This window comes from Gopherus flavomarginatus, chromosome 10 (assembly GCF_025201925.1).
Source record: "Gopherus flavomarginatus isolate rGopFla2 chromosome 10, rGopFla2.mat.asm, whole genome shotgun sequence".
In the NCBI taxonomy this organism is placed as follows: domain Eukaryota; kingdom Metazoa; phylum Chordata; order Testudines; family Testudinidae; genus Gopherus; species Gopherus flavomarginatus.
Genome location: NC_066626.1, coordinates 50385015 through 50409469, shown reverse-complemented (window position 1 = coordinate 50409469; position 24455 = coordinate 50385015). Strand labels below are relative to the sequence as shown.

Below are 24455 nucleotides of genomic sequence, written 5' to 3'. Positions count from 1 at the left end.
AGGAGCCTGGGATACTTGGGGTGAATTGAGGTTCCTGTTGAAAAGGTAGGATGTAATCATATTAAATTTTTATAGTAATGCATATGCACAAGGGAGCAAAATTTAAGGCTGCATAGACAACATTGGTTCCCAAATGATGCACTCAAAATTTAGAAAATAATAAAATTAATGTTCTTTAAGTTAGAGTTTTAAGTGTGTTTTTGTTTATAGAAATAAAAATAAACATATGATCCATCAATACTACTGTGACAGGCACACTAAAAATGAATATAAATAGAAGGCCCAAATAGCTTATTCCTATTAAACTGTGGATACATGTGGTGTTCGTTGAGAAAACAGATTCATATATTTCTCTTGAGAACAGAATCTAGACAGTAACTTGAGCTACATTTAGAAAGCTCAGATGGGGAAGATTCAGCTTCTGTGTATGTGTCTGATATCTGATGCAACAAAATGACACAGGAAACTTAATATTATAGAAATTATGTTGTAGGAAAAGTTTTTCCTATTGTTTTAGGACTCTGCTCTTTTAAAGTGGTTTACACTAATAATACTGACAGCTAAACACTCTTACTGTGAGACGTAGAATGGACTTTTCAGTTTACTCTAACAGTCTTTCTTTGAGAATCAATATGCATTAAGTATTTGAAAATCCACTTCACCTTCCAACAAGTATTTGGCCCATTCCTGAATTTGTTTCTGAAGATAACATTACTATTGTGAGAGGAGTGTTAACTTCAACAGATATGAGGCCACTCATGGAAGAAGGTGCCATGGCATACGCTACCTAGTAAAGATTATCTCCACTGCTGTATCTTAAAGATGAAGTGAAATGCTTTTTAAATTAAACAAATCCAAAAGTCTCTTAAGATCATACATCACTAAACAGATTTTAATATAAATGTATTTTAAAACTAAATAGTTGAAAGTCATTTCCTCTCTTACCTGACAAGACCTGAGTTCAGAATTCTGTTTCTCTTGCCTGTGTGATTAGATCAGTAACACCTAAAATTGCATAAGGAGCCTAGTTAGTAGCCATTGGTGTTATCCAGTCTGGCAGGTATAATATCCATGAATTCGCATTTTGGCAGGTGAAAACACCATCTTGATTAACTTCTCAAAATTTTACATATTTGTAATTTTCAGGTTCTATGAATATTCAGATAAGAGTTTTATTTTTTTAAGTATTTAGTTCCCAATCTAAGATTTGCCACATCATACAATCAGCAGTGACATGAGAAAACTAGATTTAGAGAAAAAACATTGTGCTTAAAGCATTTAGTAAATTTTCAACAATTAGAGATATTCTGTGTGTACTAGGGCTGGGATTTTCCAAGAGTCCTTAGGAAGTTAAGCACCGAAAATCCATTGTTAGGTATCCTAAATCCCTTAGGCCTCTTTGAAAATCCCACCCTAAATTGACGTTTATATATCAGTAGGGCCCTACCAAATTCACACCCATGAAAAACGTGTAACGAACTGTGAAATCTAGTCTTCCCTGTGAAATCTGTTTTTTTGTTTGCTTTTATCCTATACTATTCAGATTTCATGGGGGAGACCAGCGTTCACAAATGGGGGGTCCTGACCCAAAAGGGAGTTGCAGGAGGGGTCCCAATGTTATTATTCTATTATTAATTGCCACCCTTACTTCTGCGCTGCCTTCATAGCTGGGTGGCCAGAGAATGGCAGCAGTTGGCCAGGCACCGAGCTCTGAAGACAGCACTGCCAGCAGCAGCACAGAAGTAAGCATGGCCACTCTTACTTTCGCACTACTGCCTTCAGAGCTGGGCAGCTGGAGAGCGGTGGCTGCTAACTGAGGGCCCAGCTCTGCAGGCAGCAGCACAGAAGTAAAGGTGGCAATGCCATACCCTGCCATCCTTCCTTCTGAGCTGCTGCTGATGGCAGCGGTGCTTCCTTCAGAGCTGGGCTCCCAGCCAGCAGCTGCTGATCTCCAGCTGCCTAGCTCTAAAGGCAGTGCCACTGCCAGTAGCAATGCAGAATTAAGGATAGCAACACACAACCACCCTGCAATAACCTTATCGCCTCCCCACGCCCTTCCACAACTCCTTTTTGGGTCGGACCCCTACAGTTACAACACCATGAAATTTCAGATTTAAATAGCTGAAACCATGAAATTTATGATCCATGAAATTGACCAAAATGGACCGTTAATTTGATAAGGCCCCCTATATATCAGGAAACACAGTTCACAAAAAAGTGTATTCAAGCCAACTTTATTTTCTATAGTATCTTTCATATAATCTATATCAGTGGGTAGAGTAAGATAGTACATGTGAGCTGTCTCCATTTATCTTAATGGTGTATTAACTCTTAATACTTGCCTTTAAATTGTCACTTAGGTTAAGTGTCTCACTGATGATCATTTCTGCAGAAAAATCCATAATTTTTGGAGATCTTTGTTGGAGTATGACTAGAATATCATTATTTTTCACTAATCCGACATCTCTGTTCCATAGTCTGACTGTATTCCAGAATGCTTTAAAGAATTAAGGTTACCAAATAATAGAATTAATATGTATCATTAAGGGAGAAGAGGTCTTACATCTTTGTGAAATATGACGGAGAATCCGTGCGAATGGGAAATAGAAGAAGGATATTCCAGATGGCAGAAACTGAACAGAACACTCTCCCAGCAATGTTGCGAAAGTTGAAGGGAGGGTGTGGAGGCAACTGCTAAAAACATGAAGGGAGAGGAATAGAGATATTTAATATCTGTTGTAGATGTTTATGAAAGCAAGAGTGTGATTTCTAAAGTGTGTCTTGGAATGCTGAGTCAGTAGAATTGTTCTAGTAGAGGGCTGATAGGGTTGTTTTTGTTCATGTGTATGTTTAAAAAAAAAAAAAGAGAGCAGCAGCTTGTGCATGCTGGCATCTTGCAAGCTGGATTTAGAGACACCATAGAGAAGGTGATAGGACAGAGTGATTATGCTGTTCAGTATATTTTCTTTACATATTGGGGGCTGAGAATGAAATCCCAGATGTGTATTACAATCATAGTTTTATTTTAGTCATGGCTGCTTATCTCAGTTTCTTTCTACGCTTAACATATGGTTTTCAAACTTATTTTGCAACATTTTCTATCTCATTAATTTCCTTAGGTAGGTATGGATCCAGTATTTTAGCCAGAATATCTTCCAAATGCCCTGCTGAAGATCTGGTTGAAATGTTGAAGGTGTAATTATTTGATATAATGACAAATTTGCAATAACAAATACTGCAGAGTAGTATGAAATGTGAACAGTGTTGGTTTAAATCCTGAGTAGGACCCAGGACTTGAGAAACTGGGCTAAAAGAGAGGTAAAGATAAACACTTGTCTTTTGCCACCCTTGGAATTTATTTCCACTGTCTGCTATTCAAGGTAGGGTAGAGAATTGTTTTGTAAGGAGAAGAGCCTTGACAGTCCTGGCAACCTTTTGATTTAAAAGCTAGAAGTGCTCTGAAAATGAGTAGAGGGTCCAGGACTGTGGTAAATTTGAGATGAGGCAGAAATTCCTTCACACTAATAAAAGTTGATTTCCAATCCATTGATGAAGGTGAAACCTGCCAGTTCCTTCATAGTACAAAACAGGCCACGCTAATCATTCAGTACCAAAACATTTTCTTGCCATCTAAAAGCTCTGCCTTTTCGCCCTCTCACAACCTTCATAGGGCAATAGGGTAGCTAAATTCCTCATTGCTGGAAAAATTCTACCAAGGGAGTATGAAAAAGTACAATAGAATTTTCTGACTTTAAGATGAATGTAAAGAATAGAATTAATCCACCATACATTCCACACAATAGTTCCTGAAATTCGTTCGGTGCTCATGCAGCCTGGGGCTCCTCTCCACACCATTCCCCCTCTGACATCCTGTATATGTCTACGCTACCTGCCAGATTGGTGGGTAGCAATTGATCTGTCGGGGATCGATTTATCGCATCTCGTCTAGATGTGATACGTCGATCCCCGAACGCGCTCCCTGTCGACTCCAGAACTCCACCAGGGCAAGAGATGGAAGCCGAGTCAATGGGGGAGTGGCGGCCATCGATTCTGCCCCGCGAGAACACAAAGTAAGTCAATCTAAGTTGATCTAAGATATGTTGACTTCAGCTATGCTATTCTCGTAGCTGAAGTTGCGTATCTTAGATCAGTCGCGCCCCCCCCCCCCACATCCCACCAATGTTGTCCAGGCCTTTGGTGACATCCCAAACTTCTGCTAATGTGGATTCTATCTCCCTCGCCCCACATCCTTTACTGCAGTCTCAATGGTCCTATACACACTTCAGTTTACACTGTTAGGAAACTGATTTAAGGAAGCCGCTGAATGCTATTGGTACTTGCTAGTGCTAAGGTGGCATAACTTTATTAAAATGCTTTTTAAACAAACCATTGCAAGAGAGGTCTTGAGTGTTCTTTAAAAAACCAAGCCCTACTTGGAACAAAGTTATGCTGTGTCCGCACTGAGCAGCATAACTCTCTAAAGTGGAAAAAGATTTTAAAGGCTGCAACTAAAAATTGTGGTGTAAAGTGAGCATAGAAGGGGCATGGGAGTCTACATTATTCAAGATGGGTCTAAAAACATGCTTTTTTAAAATTATAACTGGAGTGGAAAGCATTGTATTCCTTGTGGGAAAACATGGTATTAACCAAGCCTTACAGGATTTAGGCCAAACTGGCTCTCCTTTTTTTGTATTGTCTGTCCTTGATTATGCTGGCATACTGAGGAGCTCATTAAAATCATTAACCCTAAGATGATTAATAGAAATACACTAGGTTTCTTTTTTAATGATTTTTAGTGATTTTATAGAGTAGAAAATTAATCATAAAATGAAGTTGTACCCAAATAATACTGAACTTACTCTAATGGTTTATGCACATATTAACTTTTGCTTGGTCCCTATGTGCTAGGAGAAAAGCAATTTCATTGCTGAAACCTTTACTAATTGGTGTACACAGCAAAATGACAAGATAATGTTTTTTTCTAACTCTTTAATTTCTTTAACTGTTTTTGACAGGTGGTTCGTTACCTCTTTGGGGTTGAAAAGGAACATGAAATAGACATTAATAACACTGATGCATTGTGGGGAGAAACAGGTATTTTATTTATTTTTCCTAATGACAGTTGCTTACATAAGATTATTGGAAGAGATTTTAATTTGATTTTAACTGCTTTGTATATATATATATGTAATTGTATATTATATATATATATATATTTTAACTACTTTGTATATTTGTATATTTTTAAGAAAGGGAATAAGAGTGATCCGGGTAATTATAGGCCTGTTAGCTTGACGTCTGTAGTATGTAAGGTCTTGGAAAAAATTTTAAGGGAGAAAGTAGTTAAGGACATAGAGGTCAATGGTAATTGTGACGAATTGCAACACGGATTTACTAAAGGTAGATCGTGCCAAACCAATCTGATCTCCTTCTTTGAGAAGGTGACGGATTACTTAGATAAAGGAAATGCGGTAGATATAATTTACCTAGATTTCAGTAAGGCGTTCGACACGGTTCCACACACGGAGCTGTTAGTTAAATTGGAAAAGCTGGGAGTGAATATGAAAGTTGTAAGGTGGATAAGGAACTGGTTAAAGGGGAGACTCCAGAGGGTCGTATTGAAAGGTGAACTGTCGGACTGGAAGGAGGTCACCAGTGGAGTCCCTCAAGGATCGGTTTTGGGACCGATCTTATTTAACCTTTTTATTACTGACCTTGGCACAAAGAGCGGGAATGTGCTAATAAAGTTTGCGGATGACACGAAGCTGGGGGGTATTGCTAACACGGAGAAGGACAGGGATACTATTCAGGAAGATCTGAACCACCTTGTAAACTGGAGTAATAGAAATAGGATGAAATACAATAGTGAAAAGTGCAAGGTCATGCATTTAGGAATTAATAATAAGAATTTTGGATATACGTTGGGGGCGCATCAGTTGGAAGCGACGGAGGAAGAGAAGGACCTTGGGGTACTGGTTGATAGCAGGATGACTATGAGTCGCCAATGTGATACGGCTGTTAAAAAAGCAAATGCGATTTTGGGATGCATCAGGCGGGGTATTTCCTGCAAGGATAAGGATGTGTTAGTACCGTTGTATACGGCGTTGGTGAGACCCCATCTGGAATACTGTGTGCAGTTCTGGTGTCCCATGTTCAAGAAGGATGAATTCAAACTGGAACAGGTCCAGAGACGGGCTACGAGGATGATCCGAGGAATGGAAAAACTGCCTTATGAAAGGAGACTCAAAGAGCTTGGCTTGTTTAGCCTGGCCAAAAGAAGGCTGAGGGGGGATATGCTCGCCCTATATAAATATATCAAGGGGGTTAACGTTAGGGAGGGAGAGGAATTATTTAAGTTTAGTACTAATGTAGCCACGAGGACGAATGGGTATAAACTGGATATTAGGAAGTTTAGACTTGAAATTAGACGAAGGTTTCTGACCATTAGGGGAGTGAAGTTCTGGAATAGCCTTCCGAGGGAAGTAGTAGGGGCAAAAGACTTTCCTGGCTTTAAGACAAAGCTTGATAAGTATATGGAGGGGATGTTACGATAGGATCGTTAATTTGGGCAATTGATCTTGAATTACCACCAGACAGGTCTGCTCAATGGTCTGCGGGGAGATGTTGCATGCGATGGGTACTGAGTTGCTGCGGAGAATTCCTTCTTGGGTGCTAGCTGGTGACTCTTGCCCACATGCTCAGGGTTTAGCTGATCGCCATATTTGGGGTCGGGAAGGAATTTTCCTCCAGGGCGGATTGGCAGGTACCCTGGAGGTTTTTCGCCTTCCCCTGCAGCGTGGGGCACGGGTCGCTTGCTGGTGGTGTCTCTGCAGCTTGAGGTCTTCAAACCATTTTTGAGGATTTCAATAACTCGGTCCTGGGATAGGGGTTGTTATAAAATTGGATGGGTGGGGTTCTGTGGCCTGCCTTGTGCAGGAGGTCAGACTAGATGATCAGATTGGTCCTTTCTGACCTATGAGTCTATGAGTCATCACAGGAAATTCACAATAAATCAGAATACAAAAGATTTTGTAATGACAATGCCAAACTTAATAAGAAGCCCAACCATTTTTTAATAAATGGAGTAGGAGATAAAATTTATACACAGTATATAAATGGATAACTTCTTAATGAAACTACAGATTTTTCTCTGAGGTCAGCAGTTCCCAAAGAGATGCTTTCATTACAGCGTTCAATTTGATTGTTAAAATAATGGCTTGACTCTATAAACTAGTCTTTGTATTAAAAAAATAAATAAAAACTTGGGAAGTTGCCTAGTCAATTCAAGCTAGGTTACAGGTGCAGAATGTGCACATTTTCATGGTCAGCAAATAGATTTTTAAACTATTCAGTGAACAAGGCATATGTAAGAATATGGCTGTAAGAATAGCCATATTAATTTAACTTAAGTAGTTGAAATGTGCATAGTGTGGCTTGCAAACAGTCTAATTTTATGATTCCAAGCAGTCTCTTTGCAGATGAGAGTGACAGGTGTTTTTCATCTCTGTGTACTACACAAAAACTTCATATTTATTCTTCCTTGCTAATATAAAATCAGATAACACTTCCCAATAAAACACAATTTTTTAAATAGATCACAAACTGCATCCTTGGGTAATGTTGGATTTTGGGGTTTTCGGCTGTGATTTTGTTAAATGAAGGCTTTTGTTTGGTGCCTCTGAACTTTTTGCTGACTTGATATAGTCATAAAATGGATGCATTAACACTTATGAAAGTAAACTACAGTGCTTTAGCAATCAGCTGACTGAAAACACCATTCTCTGTTAACTATACTTGCTTAGGAAAACTAGTCTGCATTTTTTTTAATTTAGCAAATGCCAGAGTCTCTGCAGTGATGGAGAGCTGCCTTTAACAGTGTGATCTGAATGCGTAAACAATACAGATGAGATTTTTTACTTTTCAGTATTTTTTTTTTAATGGACTTCCACAAAATCCAGTTTGCTTTTCCATTATTAACCATCAGGCACTTTGAAATCACTCAACACATTTTCCTCTTTTCTCCAACCAATCCATAACCTTATGAGCTTGACTTTAGTTGATTAAAACTCATGTACCTGTGTTGCAGTGTTTCTGCTCCATTACAGGGCGCTGAAGCTAATTCTTGCACAAACCTTGGAAACTGGAACAAGGCTGCTTTATGTGCATTCTGTCTCTCTCAACGTCCCTTGTCTTGCAAGGGGAGAGCGGTTCAGGAGGGGTTTAATCACTGAGTGAGCAAAGGGAAATTTTAAGCTTTGTAAGCCCCTCAACACTTGATTTATCTCTTATCAGTATATCCAAGTGGAATATGGGGAGGAGAAATGAATATAGATTATTAGCAGAAAATCCTCAGTCAACTCTTTCCCTTTTTTTTCCCTCAGTCAAAGATCAGATTAATCCTGAGTTTGACCACTTTCAGAACATACTGCAAGATCCTCTTCTTTGACAAGGCATTTCAAGCATAAGAATGCTGATATGCAAATAGGTGCTCATGCACAAACTACACACACACACACACACACAAATCCTCCATCTTCCTGTAAAAAATTTAATAGAATGCTTCACCATTCAAATGTCCTTCCTTTCCCAGTGGCCTTCATGTTGTTGCTCTGACTGCCTTCATCATCGTGTCTAATGCAAATGTGACTAGCTATAGGAGGCAGCGTGTGAAGTCCACACAGGTCTTGCCAGGGCCGGCCTTAGGATTTATGGTGCCCTAGGTGAGATTATTAAACTGGTGCCCCTGTGCCTGATCTGCTCTTAGCAACGCAAACATAAGCTTACAGTATTGGAAAACTTGCCACATTCACGTTATTAAAACCAGTTTAACTTAATTAAGCACACTGTAATGCTGATGGACTAGCACTATAGAAAAAATTTGATATGACAGAATGATGCAAATAATATATATTTTTTTAATTTATCAAAATTTTATTGGAAATTTATATGAAGAGGTATTGAAACAAAGATTTGTTTTTAATTAAAAGCAATCTTTCTGGCTTTTTTGGCTGCAAAATCAGTAATAATGTCATCGTATGATAAAGACAAAGTCGTGTCTTGTTCGATTGCAAGAATAGCAAGACCAGTTAAGCGTTCCTGACTCATTGTAGAGCGGAGATAGTTTTTAATGAGCTTTAGTTTAGAGAAACTCCGTTCTCCTGATGCTACTGTTACAGGAATTGTCAGTAGAATACGAGTGGCAATGTACACATTAGGATATATGTCAACAAGTTTGCGGGTATGAATAAACTGTACAATGTCCATCACCGATTTTGCATGTGGCAACATTGATGACACTGTACTCAATTCTTCGTACAGTTCAAGTCCATTTAAATCAAAACTATCACCGTGCTTCAGGAGGCTCTCTAGGTTCTTGCACTTTGTCATTAGTTGCTCTTGTTTTCCTATTTCGTTGAATTTAGTTATGTCATACAAAAATCCAAGCTGTTCATGGTGTACTTGCAAGGTATTAAACCTTTCATCAACAGCAGATACTGCTTTATCCATCACAACATTAAAAAATTCAACCTCAAATTTCTTTTCTGGATTGTCTATGGGCATGATCTGCTGTACAGATTCTTCACAAAGAAGTGTCCCTGGCCTTTTTAATTCATATTAACTATGTATTTACTTTATGAAAGTTGGAGAAAACATTGTGAAAACGTAAAACATTGGCTGCCCAACTTCTGGGCTGGCAAAAGTTATACTGACTCACAGGGAAAAAAAAAAGCAGGAGAATCTTAGTACAACGTATGGTCACTCTATACCAGAGGTCGGCAACCTTTCAGAAGTGGTGTGCCAAGTTCACTGTAATTTAAGGTTTCTCTTGCTAGTAATACATTTTAATGTTTGTAGAAGGTTTCTCTCTATGTCTATATTATATAAATAAACTATTGTTATTATCTGAGGTCTTGGCCACCGGTCCTGCTCAGGCCACTGTCAGCTGAGTAAATGAAACCTCAAACCGGCAGCGGGCTGGTGGCTGGAACCCTAGACAAGGATCCCAGGCCCTGCTCAGCCCGCTGCTGGTTTGGGGTTCTGACCACCAACTCCTGCCAGCCAGGATCCCGGCTGCCAACCCCCCCTCAGCCCGCTACCAGCCTGGGATTCTGCTCACCCAGGCTGGCAGGAGGCAGAGTGGGGCTGGCGGCTGAGCTCCTGATTGGCAAGGGGCCGGCAGCCGGAACCCCGGAGTAGCAGTAGGCTGAGTGCCTTTGGCACCCCAGACTGGCAGCAGACTGAGCCACTCAACCCCCCACCAGCCCTTCTCAGCCCACCACCAGCCCACTCAGCCCGCAGCAGCAAACCCTCAGGTCCAATCACACGCCAAGTGGCACCACCACCAGCCTTACAGACCATGGTGAAGTTAGCACAGCATCTGATCTCAGGGACGGGGCACCCATGGAGCCACAGCAGCTCATCCTGCCCTGTGCAGCTCCCCCCGGATGAGATGGATCACTGGCAGCTGCCAGCCCGGGGGAGAGGCGCTCCCCAGTTAGGGTGGCCAGATCCAGATGTCCTGATTTTATAGGGCCAGTCCCAATATTTGGGGCTTTGTCTTATATAGGCACCAATTACCCCCCACCTAGAGTGACCAGACAGAAAGTGTGAAAAATCAGGACAGGGATGGGGGGGGGGTAAAAGGAGCCTATATAAGAAAAAGACCCCAAAATTGGGACTGGCCCTATAAAATAGGGATATCTGATCACTGTACCCCAATCCCCTATCCTGATTTTTCACACATCTGGCTAACCCCAGCCACGCCCTGTGTGACATTCCAATCCTGGCTGCCTGCCGAGGATGTGAGTTACTTTCACTTTCATTCCTCAGCAGGCAGGCAGCCAGCCTCCCCTCCCCCCCAGCACCTCACCCAACCCAGCCCTGACCGAGGGGAGGGAGGAGAGAGAGAGGGGTGCTCCTGGGGAGGAGGGGGAGAAAGGAGGGGGTGCTCCGTGGGGCAGGGGGGAGAAGAATGGATGTTATGGGAGACAACAAGGGATACTGGTTCCAGAGCCACAGAGCCTGGCTCACCTCACCTCAGCTGGGGGGAAAGAGTCACATTCACAGGTGAGCTCCTTCCCAGAGACCCCAGCAGCCAATCCCATTCCTCAGACTGTGCTGCATTCGGCTGTCTCTAGGACCCAGCAGCCCTGCTTCTACACTGTCTGGGCTGCCTGCAGAGTGTTGCCCCCAGGCAGAGTGAGGCCCTACGCGGCTGCCTATTCTGCCTATGCCTAAGGACGGCCCTGGGTCTTGCAGTAAGAGTCTCTGAAGGACCTAATTATCGACAGATAGGGATGAAGATAAAAGTGTAGTACTTGGGAGTTCCTGCCTTTCAGCGTTATTACTCAGTCCATTGGAGCATGTTTGCTATTAGAGAATTGCCGGGGGAGGAGGAGGTATGATAGGACTCCCCCCACCCCAAAAAACATTCACTATTTGTGGGGGTGAAGAGTGCATGCAAGTTCAGAAAGGGCTTTATTAAAGCAGAGGACAGAGAGGAAACAGAGCATAAAGGAATTGTAATTAAACAGGACAAGGAAAATACACTAATGAAGAAAACTGTTGAAAAGACAATGGGGAGGAGGAATTGAGAAAAAAATTGACAGGATGGAGCTAGAGTTGGGGTTCCCAAACTGTACTCTTTGGAAAACTGACTGGTTGCAAGGTGCTGGCTGCTTCTCCTTCTTTCTAGCTGCTAAATTGATTTAAAAGAAATTTATAAACACACCAGTATTTTCCTGTTGATTTTGTCCATGTAAGCAAGAGCAGTTATTGGTACAAAGATATGATGACGATTGTGAAAGGAAGGTGAGAATGGGCTGGGAATGGGGCTTATGAGGGGAACTGTCAATAAGAAACTTGTGAGCTGTAGCCCATGCTTTGGGAATTTGAGAACCCCTGCGCTAGAGGACTGGATTTCCTGGTTCCATAAGGCCACTGTGTAAGCAGCATACAAGATCTGGAGAAGGCCAGTGTTGAATTAATTCTGTTCAGGGGAATTCTCTGCTTGTGTAAATCCATTTTGTACCAGTTGCTTGGTGTAAGGGAAACAGCAGGGGGAGTGGGACAGGCAGAGGGTGTTCTGGGGATGAAATACAAGTGGGAGAGAGGAGAGGAGGCAAGATGGAGCCTAATCCTCCATTGGCGTATGGTACCTGAGGGACCTTATGCCAGTGGAGTGAGTTAGGGCCATCCCTGTGCAATCCTAATTTATGCCAGGGCTGAATGGCCTTGAATCAGGGAACCACCCTGAGGCACCCCACTTCCACTTTTTCTGAGAACAAGCCCAGAAAGAATTAAGCAGCAATTTTAAAATGGGATATTTTAGAAATATTATATTTAAGAAATATAAGAAATAATATATAGAAGAAAATAAGGGACTGTAATAGACAAGACACTTTAAAAAAATTATTGGATCTCATCAGATTAATATGGCTTGTGAAAAGATATGCTAATTTATGCACTCTGGAAACTTCACACATTTTCAGTGTGCCTATGTGAACTGATATTTGTACTGCACACCCTTTAACTAGAGCTGGACAAAAAAATCGCGGTGGATAAGGCACTCACATAGGTATGAGAGAGACTCAAGGTCACGTCCTTGCTCCAGTGACTACTGCCAGCGAACTAAAAAAAACTCCATAATTTGTCTAACTCTGCTCTTAACACTTCAGTTTAAAAATGTATCATGCTAATATATCTTGCCCAGGAATTTTTGAAAGGTGACAGGCCTTTGTAGCACAGTTGAGAGAGAGGCTGGTAAAGTAGGTGGTTGGAAGGTGTCAAAGATAGGAAGGGCTGGAAGAGGGAGTAAAGAGTGGCCAAGGGAAACTGTGTTTTGTGTGTGCTTGTTTTAAAAAGAAAAATTGCATAAATGTTAAAAACATGGAAAAATAACAGGAATAAACAGTGGAAGGATGATGACATGCCTATGAGGTACCGGATAGTGTATTTGTAACACTGCCTTCTACTGGATGGAATGTGAGACCTGCTCTGTCACCCTTTATTGGCTGATCTGCAGAGGTTAAAAACTTCGCTGTTTAGTGGTTGCTGAAGTTTTCCTGTAGTTCAAGTGGTAGAAACCTGTGATGATTTTTTCTTTTTGTTTGGGGGGCGGGGGGAGGTAGCATGAGAAGGGGAAGAGACAGGCTGTCAGAGGTCACTTTTTCTATCAGTAGTATCACATGTCTACGGTGTAGCTGATGACCATGCTGTTGATGTGTATTTGGAACATAGATTGAGCACAAGAAGATGTGCAAAAGAAAGAGCAAGCTTGGTGATAATTTAGGGCTGTAGGAGGATGTGATGAAGCATAGTAGTAAATGGGTTAAAGGCTGAAGTGGGAGATATGAGAGAGGAGTTCTTTGAGTGATTTCATATGTCCATTCCACTGTATGTGTATGCGTGTCCCGAGCATAGCTGCTGGAAATTATCCCATCAGTAATACCCGGTGGGTCGGCTCTGGTGCTGCACGTTTATAGCGCCGGTATAAAGGGCCCAGCTGACTCCGCTCCCCCTCAGTTTGTTCTTACCCTCCAGATGGTCACTGGAACTGCTGTCCTTGCTACAGGAAGATTTTCTCAGTGGTCTTTGTTTTCTTAATAGTTGTATATCATTAGTGTTTAAATAGTTTTTAGTCTTAGTAATAATTAGTTTTTTTCTCTGTTATCAGAATTTTATCCATTCCCAGTGCTGAGGCATGCCTCAGTCACTGGGCTTCAAGCCCTGTTTCTCCTGCAGCAAGGCTATGCCTTTGAGCAACCTGCACTCTGATTGCCTAAAGTGCTTGGGTGAAGCTCACGTCAGGGATAGCTGTCAGATCTGCTGCAGTTTTGAATACGGTATGAGAAAGGACTGGGAAGCTAGGCTAAAGTTCCTGCTGTTGGAGGTGGCGCTGATACCTTCCTCCAAGCTGTGCCAGTCAGACTTGACATCAAGCACCTCAGCATCGGTGAGGAGCACTCCTCCCACCATGCAGGAATCCCAGCACCATTTGCCTTCGCCAGTGCCTAGGCAAAAGCACAGGAAGCTGTCAGCCGAGAGGGGACATTCCCCAACTCTGAAGAAGGCCAGGCATGGGAAGCAGAGCGGATTGTGACCTAAGTCAGGCCACTCCTCTGCCTTGGCATTGCAGTCAACACCTTTGGCTTTGGCCCTTACACTGGCACTGTTGAGTCTGGTACCAGAGAAACCATCAGTGCCAGAGGGACGGTGTGGCACCAGTACCATTGCAGCCATCCAAGCCAGAGACGTGCTGTCACTAGAAACCTGCTAGCACTCTTGGTACTGCCATTGCCGATAGTAAAGGAGTCGGTGGCATCGGTACTAGGGGCAGGAGGGACCACAAAGTCCCCACTGGCCGCTTGGTTCCAGGCCATGTAGTACCATCGAGAGGGAAACTGACCATACTGGCCCCAATGAAAGCTGCTCTGCCTCAGCACCAATCTCTAGCACTGGTGGCAACCACAACTCCATGGCTACCAGAGAAGACTTGTCATCGGAATTGGAGGTTGGGTCATACTCCTTTCGGCTGAGGAGTATGCCCTCCCCCGCATGTAGTCCTGTGCTGTAGTCCCTACCCTACCATGGACTACAGCACAGGAGTGTCATCAAGTGCTTGGCGTAGTGGTCACTGGACTGATAAGAACAACATTGGGAGGCCTACTACAGAAGTATTTGAACAGCCTCACAGGTTTCAGAAAGCATCTCTGTATGAAGATAGACAGATATATAGGGGGTTTGGAAGATGTAGGCTGAAACATTACCCACTTTGTAGTAAGACTGATCAAAAGCCTGTAATTTGTGGCAGCTGTGGCAAACATTTCAGTTACATATGCTGCAGTTCAATCTGAATCGTCTGAGTACATTGTCTTCAGCATACAATAACTTGTAGACGAGCACTTCAAGAGGTAGTTAATTCTCTTGATTAGAGGAAAATAATTTCTTGTAACTCAGTGAAGGGGAGATAAATATTTTACTTCTTACTTTATTTTTTGTTATGCTTATGTGCCAAATCTAAGAATGCATCCATACACTTGCTCCATGGTCATTGATAGCAAGAGAACTTGGGACTTTCAGTACCAAAAACACAAGCCTGTATACCGATCACTAAAGGGGAGACATGTTCATATACACTTAGCCAGTGTTATTACAATATGCTTATTCAACTTGTGTACTTTTCTTTTTCATTAACTGTAGTTTGTATATTTTGAATCCATTTAAAATGGTTTAATTTGATTTAGAATAGTTAACATATGTAAGATCCACTTATTTGAAGGCCTGCTGCACTAGCACTAGGGCTAATCACCTCCTAATTTTTTTGTTTATTTAAGAAATATTAATTAGAATGGTATCTTGCTCAAAATGGGAATCCAGTCAGGTGATGGATGTGTGGAGATCTGATAGAATGGGAGGTGAGATGGAATGGCAGTGAGGGGAAGCTAAGTGGGAGCATCTCCTAGGTTTCTCCTCTCAATTCCTCTTTTCCTCGCCTTGAAAAAGCTAAAGGGTCCTTTCATGCTGTTGCTCTGTCTTCCCAAGTCTCTCTTCTGTCCACACTCTTTCCCTTTGGGCCTCACATCTGTCTCTTTATCTTGTATTTATACGTCTGCAATCTCTTCCCCTTTACTTTTCTCTTTCAGCTTTCTGGAAACTCTTTACAAGCATGTATGTACTCTGTACCGTCTGACTTCTCCAGCTGGTATCTCTGCCTCTTTTTCTTTGCATTGCAGCTTAGTATCTTAAACACCTGATATGTCTAAAAGTGTATTGGCAACCTGAGAATCTTATTACAGTATTGTCCAGTTTGTATTGATGATGGAAGCTGATGGATTGAACAAAGACTGTGAATGGCTTGCCAACTACAGAACCAGTTTCTCCTCTCTTGGTTTTCACACCTCAACTGCTAGAACAGGGCCTCATCCTCCTTGATTGAACTGACCTCGTTATCTCTAGCTTGCTTGCTAGCATATATATACCTGCCCCTGGAAATTTCCACCACATGCATCTGAAGAAGTGGGTATTCACCCACGAAAGCTCATGCTCCAAAACGTCTGTTAGTCTATAAGGTGCCACAGGATTCTTTGCTGTTTTTAGCAGGGAGTTGGAATTAGATGGGTCTTCTCCATATCCAAAGTCTATGTTCTGTTGGTGCCCCACTGCAAAATCTTCTACCTCCTGTATGAATATCAGTATTCCCTTTATTTTCAGCAGAAGGCTGGCAAATTGGAGGTAAAACTTTATGATCCTTCAGTATTTCAAAAAGCCCCCCCCCCACACCCTTTTTAAAGGGATCTGAGCATAGTGGCTGATACACTTGCATATAATATCTCTCTCTATCTCTGTCTCTATGCATCTGCATGCAGTATGATTTAGTTAGAGATCTATATTTAACACTGTTTAGATTTAAAAACTCAGTAAAAACAGAAGATTTAGATTTGAAGCTGAAAATGTTTTTACTCTGATAAAATTCACACCTTTTTGGAAAATGTCAACTCAGATTTTGAACCATAGTGCAAAATGTCATTGCTTTTTGGTGTTTGTCCTTTAACATAAAATTATTCAGCCAAAGTTTTTAGTATTGTTTAAATATTTGTGTTTTTCATATAAATCATTGTGCCATTAAGGTAATTTTATCCTATCTTCATTTTTTTTATTGTATCTTAAAACCAAAAAGGACACCCATAATGCCAATCTCAGTTTCTAAGTAAAATTCATGCTGTGGGGATTTTTCTGCAGTATGTTTATTCACCAGCTCTGTTTCATTCCGCCCTTTGCACGTGTAGTAGTAGATAGAGCTTTTTTCTGTCAGAACTAAATAGGATTTTGTTAGGATAGAAATTTTCCACATCACATAAATCCACTATAACTGCCATCCTCATCTCAGAAAAGTGCTAAGGATTGAATATGTATTGGCACTAAATTATTCATTTCTCCTTAGAGGTTAGGCGAGGGGTGTCTCTGGACTGTAGTTGAGTCATATCAGGGAGTGCATATGTTTTGTGGCTAAATGACAACCTTAGAAAGTGAAGGCCTCCAACCTAGCATTTTCACATCAGCTCTATAAGAAGATTTTGAAATGCATTATTAATACGTATTAGTAATATACTTGCATCATCAGCTGGATCATAATTTTAATTGCTTACTTGAAATTTAAATAGCAAAATTATTTTTTTTCAACTTTTGGGAGGGAGAAGAGGATAATTCATTGTGTGATGAAGCAATTTAGTAAATATTTATATTACTATAGCATACAGGGGCCTGGTTATTGTTGGGGTTTCACTGTGTTTGTACAAACACAAAGACAGACATGCACCAAAGAAGCCTTGTTAAAGAAGACAAGCAACATATAAAGGATGGTGGGAGAGGGAGGCCTTCAACTATATAATTTTTAATAACAAAATAATATATTTGTATAGTTTTTTAATTAATTATTGACTTTCCTGGAGGTCCCTCAGTTTAGGCAATATACAGTGGCTGATTTTTTAAAAATTTTTTATATATCAGGGGTCAGCAACCTTTCAGAAGTGGTGTGCCAAGTCTTCATTTATTCACTCTAATGTATGGTTTTGCGTGCCAGTAATACATTTTAACGTTCTTAGAAGGTCTCTTTCTATAAATCTATAATATATAACTAAACTATTGTTGTATGTAAAGTAAATAAGGTTTTGAAATGTTCAAGGAGCTTCATTTAAAATTTTTAAATTAAAATGCAGAGCCCCCCCCCCCCCCCAGAGCAGTGGCCAGGACCTGGACAGTGTGAGTGCCACTGAAAATCAGCTCGAGTGCCGCCTTCGGCACACGTGCCATAGGTTGCCTGCCCCCTGTTATATATAGTCATGATGGCAGAAGTGGGTCTTAAGGAAGGAATCTGAAGAGCGAAAAGAATACTAGCAATCAAATCAGTTTGGGATGGTCCAGGGAGATTTCCCGTACACAAAGCTAGCATCACTGGCAAAGCAGAAGGATGGGGAGGGTCAGGGGCAACACAAAAGATAAAAATGGATTCTTAAGAGTGGTGTAGTTTGAATGAATGGCTTAAAGTTAGGAGATGAGGTTTTAATTGGATACTGTGAAAGAGGGGGAGATAGGGGAGGGGTTCAGAGAGACTGTTTATGTGGTGAAAGTAATGTGAAAGGACATGTCAGCCTAAAGCAGATCCTTGGTCAAGATATAAACCTTTGAAAATGAATGTACAAAGGAAATACAAGAAAGCCACTTACAAGTGTCATTAAAGCTGAGGTAATGAAACATATTGAAAAACAGTCTTAGTGTTGAAAACTAGATATTTTTATGCATATACTTCCATAGAATATTCATTTAGGAAGCAGTTTTATGTAGGCTCTGGAAGTGTGCATTTACCCATTATGATGTTTAAAACAAATCATGCTCTCAAGACAAATGGTGATCTTTATAGGATAAGATTCCAGAGTCAAAGTCCAACACGCAACTGTGTGCTCCAGTAGATATTATTGGCATCTTATAGAAATTTGAATAACCATGAAATACAATATTAAATGGTTTTTGTATCATACATGTTGGATACTGCACATGGTAGCAGCCATTTATAATTATGTTTTCATATAGATTTCCAAACTTTGTGTCTGTCTTGTTTCAGACAAAATAAAATAAAAAAAAAATCCTTTTTTCTGTCCCAATTACTATTTCCCTCTAACATTGTTGGCTGTACACCAAAGATCTGCCAGATTATTAGTTTTCCTTCAGCCTAATGGGCTCACATATTTTCCATTCTGCATCAGTTGCTTGTTTAGCTGCTCATTTAAATTCTTTCCTTTTTTATTAAGGCAGATTGGGTTGAGCTTTTGCAAAGTACATTAGGCAGATCAGAGGTGGTCTTTTCAGTAGAATAGTCGGAATTCCTGAACATAGTTTTACTATTATATTGTTTGTTTTAGCTTGCTGTAGTGCTATTCTTTGGTCTTGCTTGTGGCCGAATATGGTATGCTTTAGTCATGTTGTTGCTATAACTTCAGAGTTACGCCCTGAACTCAAGAGCTGGAAGTGACAGTGAGATAAATGTGAAGTCTGTCTTTAAAAAGGTGGTTTTGTTTGCTTTTTTAGTAATTCAACAGTTCTATCTGTACATTGAGGATATTCAAGAAGTACATTGAGGATATCCAATTGTTTAGACCAGAACATTTGGTCTAATTTTTAAATAGGTGCCTGTAAACTGGAAGGGTGGGCATGTAGGTCAGATGTTATTTTAAAAATTAAAAACAGGGTTACTACATCCTGCAGTGATTGTACTTTTATTACTTTTCAGCACATCTGTGCAAGTTTTTAAACACTGTATTTAAATATTTTCTAACTGAAAACTATTTTTTAATAAAGGAAAAGAAATGCACGATTCTTTCCCTGAGCAACTGAAGAAAGTGTGCATTAACTCTTTCTGCTGGATTTAGATAGAAGCACTATGTGTAGTGGTGAACCATTTACTGGTTTTAGATGAAGTTAGCTAAGAAGCATTATTTCCAGAACAGTGCTGACATCACTGGTGATTCTGGTACAAAGAATTCAACAACAACAAAACCTGTTAATTTCAAGCTCCATTTAAAACACACAAAAAAGCTGCTGTGTGCCAAATGGAAGAGAACAAAATCATGACGGGAAAATATTTTATTTTCAAGCTTCAAAGAGTGTCACAGTGGAAATGAAAAAGCATAATAAACCATGGGAAAAGATGATTGAGTTGTTCAAATGATAGCCTAACTGCAAAACTATTATTTTTAAAGTCATGATGCTGAAAGGGATTTCAGACTCTATAGCTCCCTATAGTAGGAATTGTCTGCCTCAGTATAAGCCATGAACAATGCATCCAAATGTACAGTGGTGCTCACCTTATCTACATCTGTGATAAAGGTCCTAGCAACAGTTTTATAATTATGCTGTTTGTACTCACATGCTACCATGTTGTGTTAGGATGATCAGTCACAATGGCACATGCATGAGCCCACAGAATGTTCTAATTCAGTACCAAATTGCTGTTCAGTGCATCCATTTATGTGGGTTCTGTGCATGGACCAGCCAATGCTCTAATGATCTACCACACCAATATCAGTCCAAAGTTGCAAGGAGGTTGCAATCTAGTAGAAATCAAGAGTCAAGAATATTGTAATATTTTGTACTATTCTAAAATATTTTTAACAAGAGACTAGCTACAATGTTAACATCACTCATGCATTGGCAAAAGCCATTTGAAGCCTAAAACAAATATGGTCAAATTAAGAATCAAAACCCTTTATTAGAGAGCTAGTGTAATTTTTCCCATGCAGTCTGCTGCAAAAATAGGCAAAACAGCTTTAACTCCTCCATCAGGAAGAAACCCAGTTACATGAAACACACAAACTTCCTGGGAAATGTTGAATATCTGCTGCTTAGTGGTTGTAATAAGCTGCTGTCAGTCAATAAATAAGCAGCATTCTGAGAAGCTATGATAGTCCTGGGATTCACTAACAGGACCATCAGATCTATAAACCTCTGAGAGAAGCATAGTCCAATAGGTTTCAGCTCACCTATCTTGATAAAATGATTAAACTAAAATGAAATATAATGGACTTATCAAATTGGTTGATCTGTTTTTTCTGCCCATAAACACTCTTCTTATATGCAAGCTATGTACATGATTTAATCAGTTGTTTGAGACTTAGCTTTTCCTCAGTCACCGTATACTTTGATGCTTTAACTTCCCATCTTAGTTCTGCTCTTCCTGATGCTCTGTAGAGAACACCAAGTTGCCTTTGTAAATGGGGGGTGGGGGCTAAAAAAAAACAAAAAAAAAGTCTCGGAAAAAGTCTACATAATTGAATCTAGAGACAATTTGATCAGAATGCTGTGACTACTGCACAGAGGTATTTTTAGTTGAAAAAATTGTTCTTTTTTCCTCCATAAGAGGCTGTGTTTACCAAAACTAAAACAAGTTTAAGAAATAATTTCTTTTGACTTTCTTTAGCCCTGACAGCTGCTGCAGGAAGAGGGAAATTGGAAGTATGCGAGTTACTGCTTGAACATGGAGCTGTTGTGACAAGAGCCAACAGGAGGGGAATCCCTCCACTTTTCTGTGCAGTGCGGCAGGGACATTGGCAGGTGTGACAAATGCTCGTGAACAAAATGAATGATTATGGGAGATGTTTCCTGAATTTTAAAATTGTTCCTGCATCTTTATGCATTTAATAAATGGTGCAAGTGTTCAGACACACTTCATTCCAAGGAAAACCTCACCACTTGAGTAATTTAAGATGGGACAAAGCACTTGAAATTACCATGTCTTTCTGAACTAGAGAATTGTGCTTCCTAAACTGGGAGCAGAGGCAGCATAGGAGCTATTATGCTCGCACTGTACTAATGGAAGATCAACCTGTTATTGAAAGATTCTTCCCGACCTGCTACCCTTGGTGGTGGGTTGCAACATGGTACAAAGCAGCCCTCGCAGAGTGGAAAATCCTAGACTTAGAACTGCAAACTGTTGAAGTTTTAAATTCATCATGAATTATCAGACTGAATATAAGTAACACATTATACATCCCATTTCTAAAAGGCCATTAGTGCATTTCTAAAAATTAAACTACTTATCTACGTTTAAATTTTATTTTCAGATTGCTAAACTTCTGTTAGAGCATGGATCTGATGTGAATTTAAGTGACAAGCAAGGCAGGACACCACTTATGGTGGCTTCTTGTGAAGGACACTTGAGCACTGTGGAATTTCTACTTTCCAAAGGTAAAATCATTATACAATTGCACAGGGGATTTTTCTGTACATTTAATTACAGATACACAAGTTGGATAATTTTTCAGCATCAGGTACTTTTGATAGTTTTCAGTCATATCTTATTTGCAAACGGTATGCCGGACTATACAATAAGGTTTATTTTATTGTAGCTTTTGATGGAGATTAGAGGAAGTGAAAGGCTTTTTTTATTACTCATATTTTGAAGTTCACATCAAATTTTGGTTTTAATTTTAAAAGTTAAACATGGAACTTTAATTTTTAAAAAACCCATTTGGGTTTTATTTCAGGTGCAGCCATTTCATCCCTGGATAAAGAGGGGCTGACAGCACTGAGCTGGGCCTGCCTAAAAGGCCATAGGGAAGTGGTTCAATATTTGGTTGAAAAAGGTGCAACAATAGATCAGATGGACAAGAATGGACGAACACCCTTGGATCTGGCAGCTTTTTATGGAGATTCTGATATTGTAAGTAAGGTTAATTTGTAGAAAATCTTCTAAGCCCACTTTAAACTTTCATAGTCTGAAATGGAATCTGTTGATCAAAATGTTAATGAAGTAAGTGTAGGCAGATAGTTAAGTGGCTTAACTTCCTTCTTTACTTCCATCACTTAGACCTGGACACCAGTGCAGGTGTTTATGCAGAAAAAGCATTTTCCAACAGATTTTTAGTACCTAGATAATTGTACTAGAAGTCCAGTGTTCAAGTAGTGTCCCTACAGATGCTCCACTTCAGGTGCACATGCACATCATGAGCCCTTGATCAGAGATTTTCTGTTACATCTGTCCTCGTGCCACAATTCAAGGCAACATAAGGCTGCATGGGTGAAACGTTCTCAGTTCCTTCTCAACTATCTCAGCCTGAGATGGAGTCTTAGCATGTCCACCTTGAGCATATGTCAGCTCTCTTGTATACAGTTTATACTGAAGTTTGTTTAGTATTAGTTATAGTCAGAGATAAGTAACAGGAGGATTATTTTGTTATTCTCTCTCTCTCTCTCTCTCTCTGAGGGAGTCTTATTCTGCTTGATGGGTCCCTCTCCTGACGAGAGACTGTATCTGTTAGCGACGGCCACTCTGTGTCCGTTGCTTGAGGAACAGAACTGCAGGTCTCCCAGAAGTGCAAGTTTTGTCTGGCCCTCAAATCCAGGGCAAGGAAGAACAGGGAGATTAAGCTGAGACTGCTAATGGTGGAATGCTCCCTTTGACCAACTTCTGAGGGTACATTTACACTTAAAATGCTACAGTATAATCACTCACTACAGTGATGGAGGGTCTGACCTGTTGTTGTATTTAATCCACCTCATCGAGAAGCAGTAGGTAGGTTGATGGAAGAGTTCTTCTGCTGACCTGGTACTGTCTATACTGGGAGTTAGATCAGCAGAGATAGGTCTGTCAGGGTATGGATTTTTTTTACACCCCTGAGAGATGTAGCTGTGTCAATGTACGTTTTCAGTGTAGATGATCCCTGAATCAGATCAGGAAACCCACCCCCACCTGCACCCCTGTCTCTGGATATATCCAGTGCTCTTTAGACCTTAGTTGCAGGCTTCCTCTAAGAAAGGGAGGCTTTTTGGAGACTTCTGGGAAAGTTCCAGAAAGAGGACTCTCATCTTAAGGAGCCAGCTCCTAAAAGACCCAGGTCCCCTGTGAGATGTATGGTCTTGGAAACCTCCACCTCTTGGCTCAGTACAGCACAGGCAAAGGACGACTCCTCTGGGACTGGCAAGGCTGGAAAGTCCCACAGCTCGAAGGAGAGATATGGTTCTGACGGGGCCTCTGTACCATCTTCAAGGGACAAGGCGAGCAATCATGCTGCGTGTCTGTCACAGATTCCGTAACCTCTGTGACTTTTTCAACGGCCAATGCAGCTGACTCCACGGCTTACCTTCGGGGTGTCCCTGCAGTTCCTAGGCAGAGAGGTCACGGGGCTTTGCCTGCAGACATAGCCCCTGCAGCTCCCATTGGCTGCAGTTCCAGGCCAATGGGAGCTGCGGAGCTGGCACTCATGGCAGGAGCAGCGCGCAGAGCCCCCCTGGCCTTCCCTCCCCCTAGGAGCTGCAGGGACATGCTGCTGATCGGGGGAGTTGCACAGAGCTGGGCAGGGAGCTTGCCAGTCCTGCCAACCCTCCCCGCCCCCCAGCACCAGGGAGGGTCTCAGGCCACGCATCACCACCTGCCTCCCCCCAGCACCAGCGGGGGTCCCGGGCAACCCCCACCCCAGCCCCGTTGTGCCCTTGGACTCCCCCCCCCCCAGAGCACTTCTGGACCAAGTTTTAGTTAGGGGTATATAGTACAAGTCATGGACAGGTCACAAACTGTGAATTTTTGTTTACTGCCTGTGTCCTGTCCATGACTTTTACTAAAATACCCATGACTAAAATGTAGCCTTAATCATAAGCACTCCAGTTTGGCACCCTCTGGCATAGCCCTGCTGTCAGTACCTATCCATTCAGCATCCTTAATACTGAGCAAGCAAGGGTCACACACACCAGCACCTGCGCTGGTACAGCCCCAATCAGCAATACAGTCTGCTTTGGCTACTGCGTATCTCTTGGTACTGACACCCTGATCTCCAGATCACTGTTGTCCTCTGGTACTCAAGGAATCTTGACCTTTTCTGTGTGTTCCCCCATTGGAGGATATTGAAGGATGAAGAGTTCCAGTCAGTCTCTTCTATTTCTGTATAAGGTTCTCTGACATAGCCTTA

At 41.2% G+C, this 24455-nt stretch overlaps 1 protein-coding gene and 1 long non-coding RNA gene across 6 annotated transcripts in view; one reads left to right on the top strand and one right to left on the bottom strand.

Annotated features, from left to right (window-relative positions):
• LOC127058914 (uncharacterized) overlaps positions 1 to 24455 on the bottom strand; it is a 68241-nt gene that overhangs the window by 23006 nt on the left and 20780 nt on the right. The window lies entirely within an intron of this gene.
• Positions 1 to 24455, top strand: part of TANC1 (tetratricopeptide repeat, ankyrin repeat and coiled-coil containing 1) — a 197949-nt gene that overhangs the window by 154835 nt on the left and 18659 nt on the right. For all 5 annotated transcript variants that reach the window (XM_050969154.1, XM_050969158.1, XM_050969155.1 and 2 more), the window contains 4 exons: positions 5016 to 5094; positions 20972 to 21105; positions 21615 to 21738; positions 22038 to 22213. In XM_050969154.1, coding sequence (XP_050825111.1) covers positions 5016 to 5094; positions 20972 to 21105; positions 21615 to 21738; positions 22038 to 22213 — 513 coding nt within the window. The remainder of the gene's footprint in view (positions 1 to 5015; positions 5095 to 20971; positions 21106 to 21614; positions 21739 to 22037; positions 22214 to 24455) is intronic.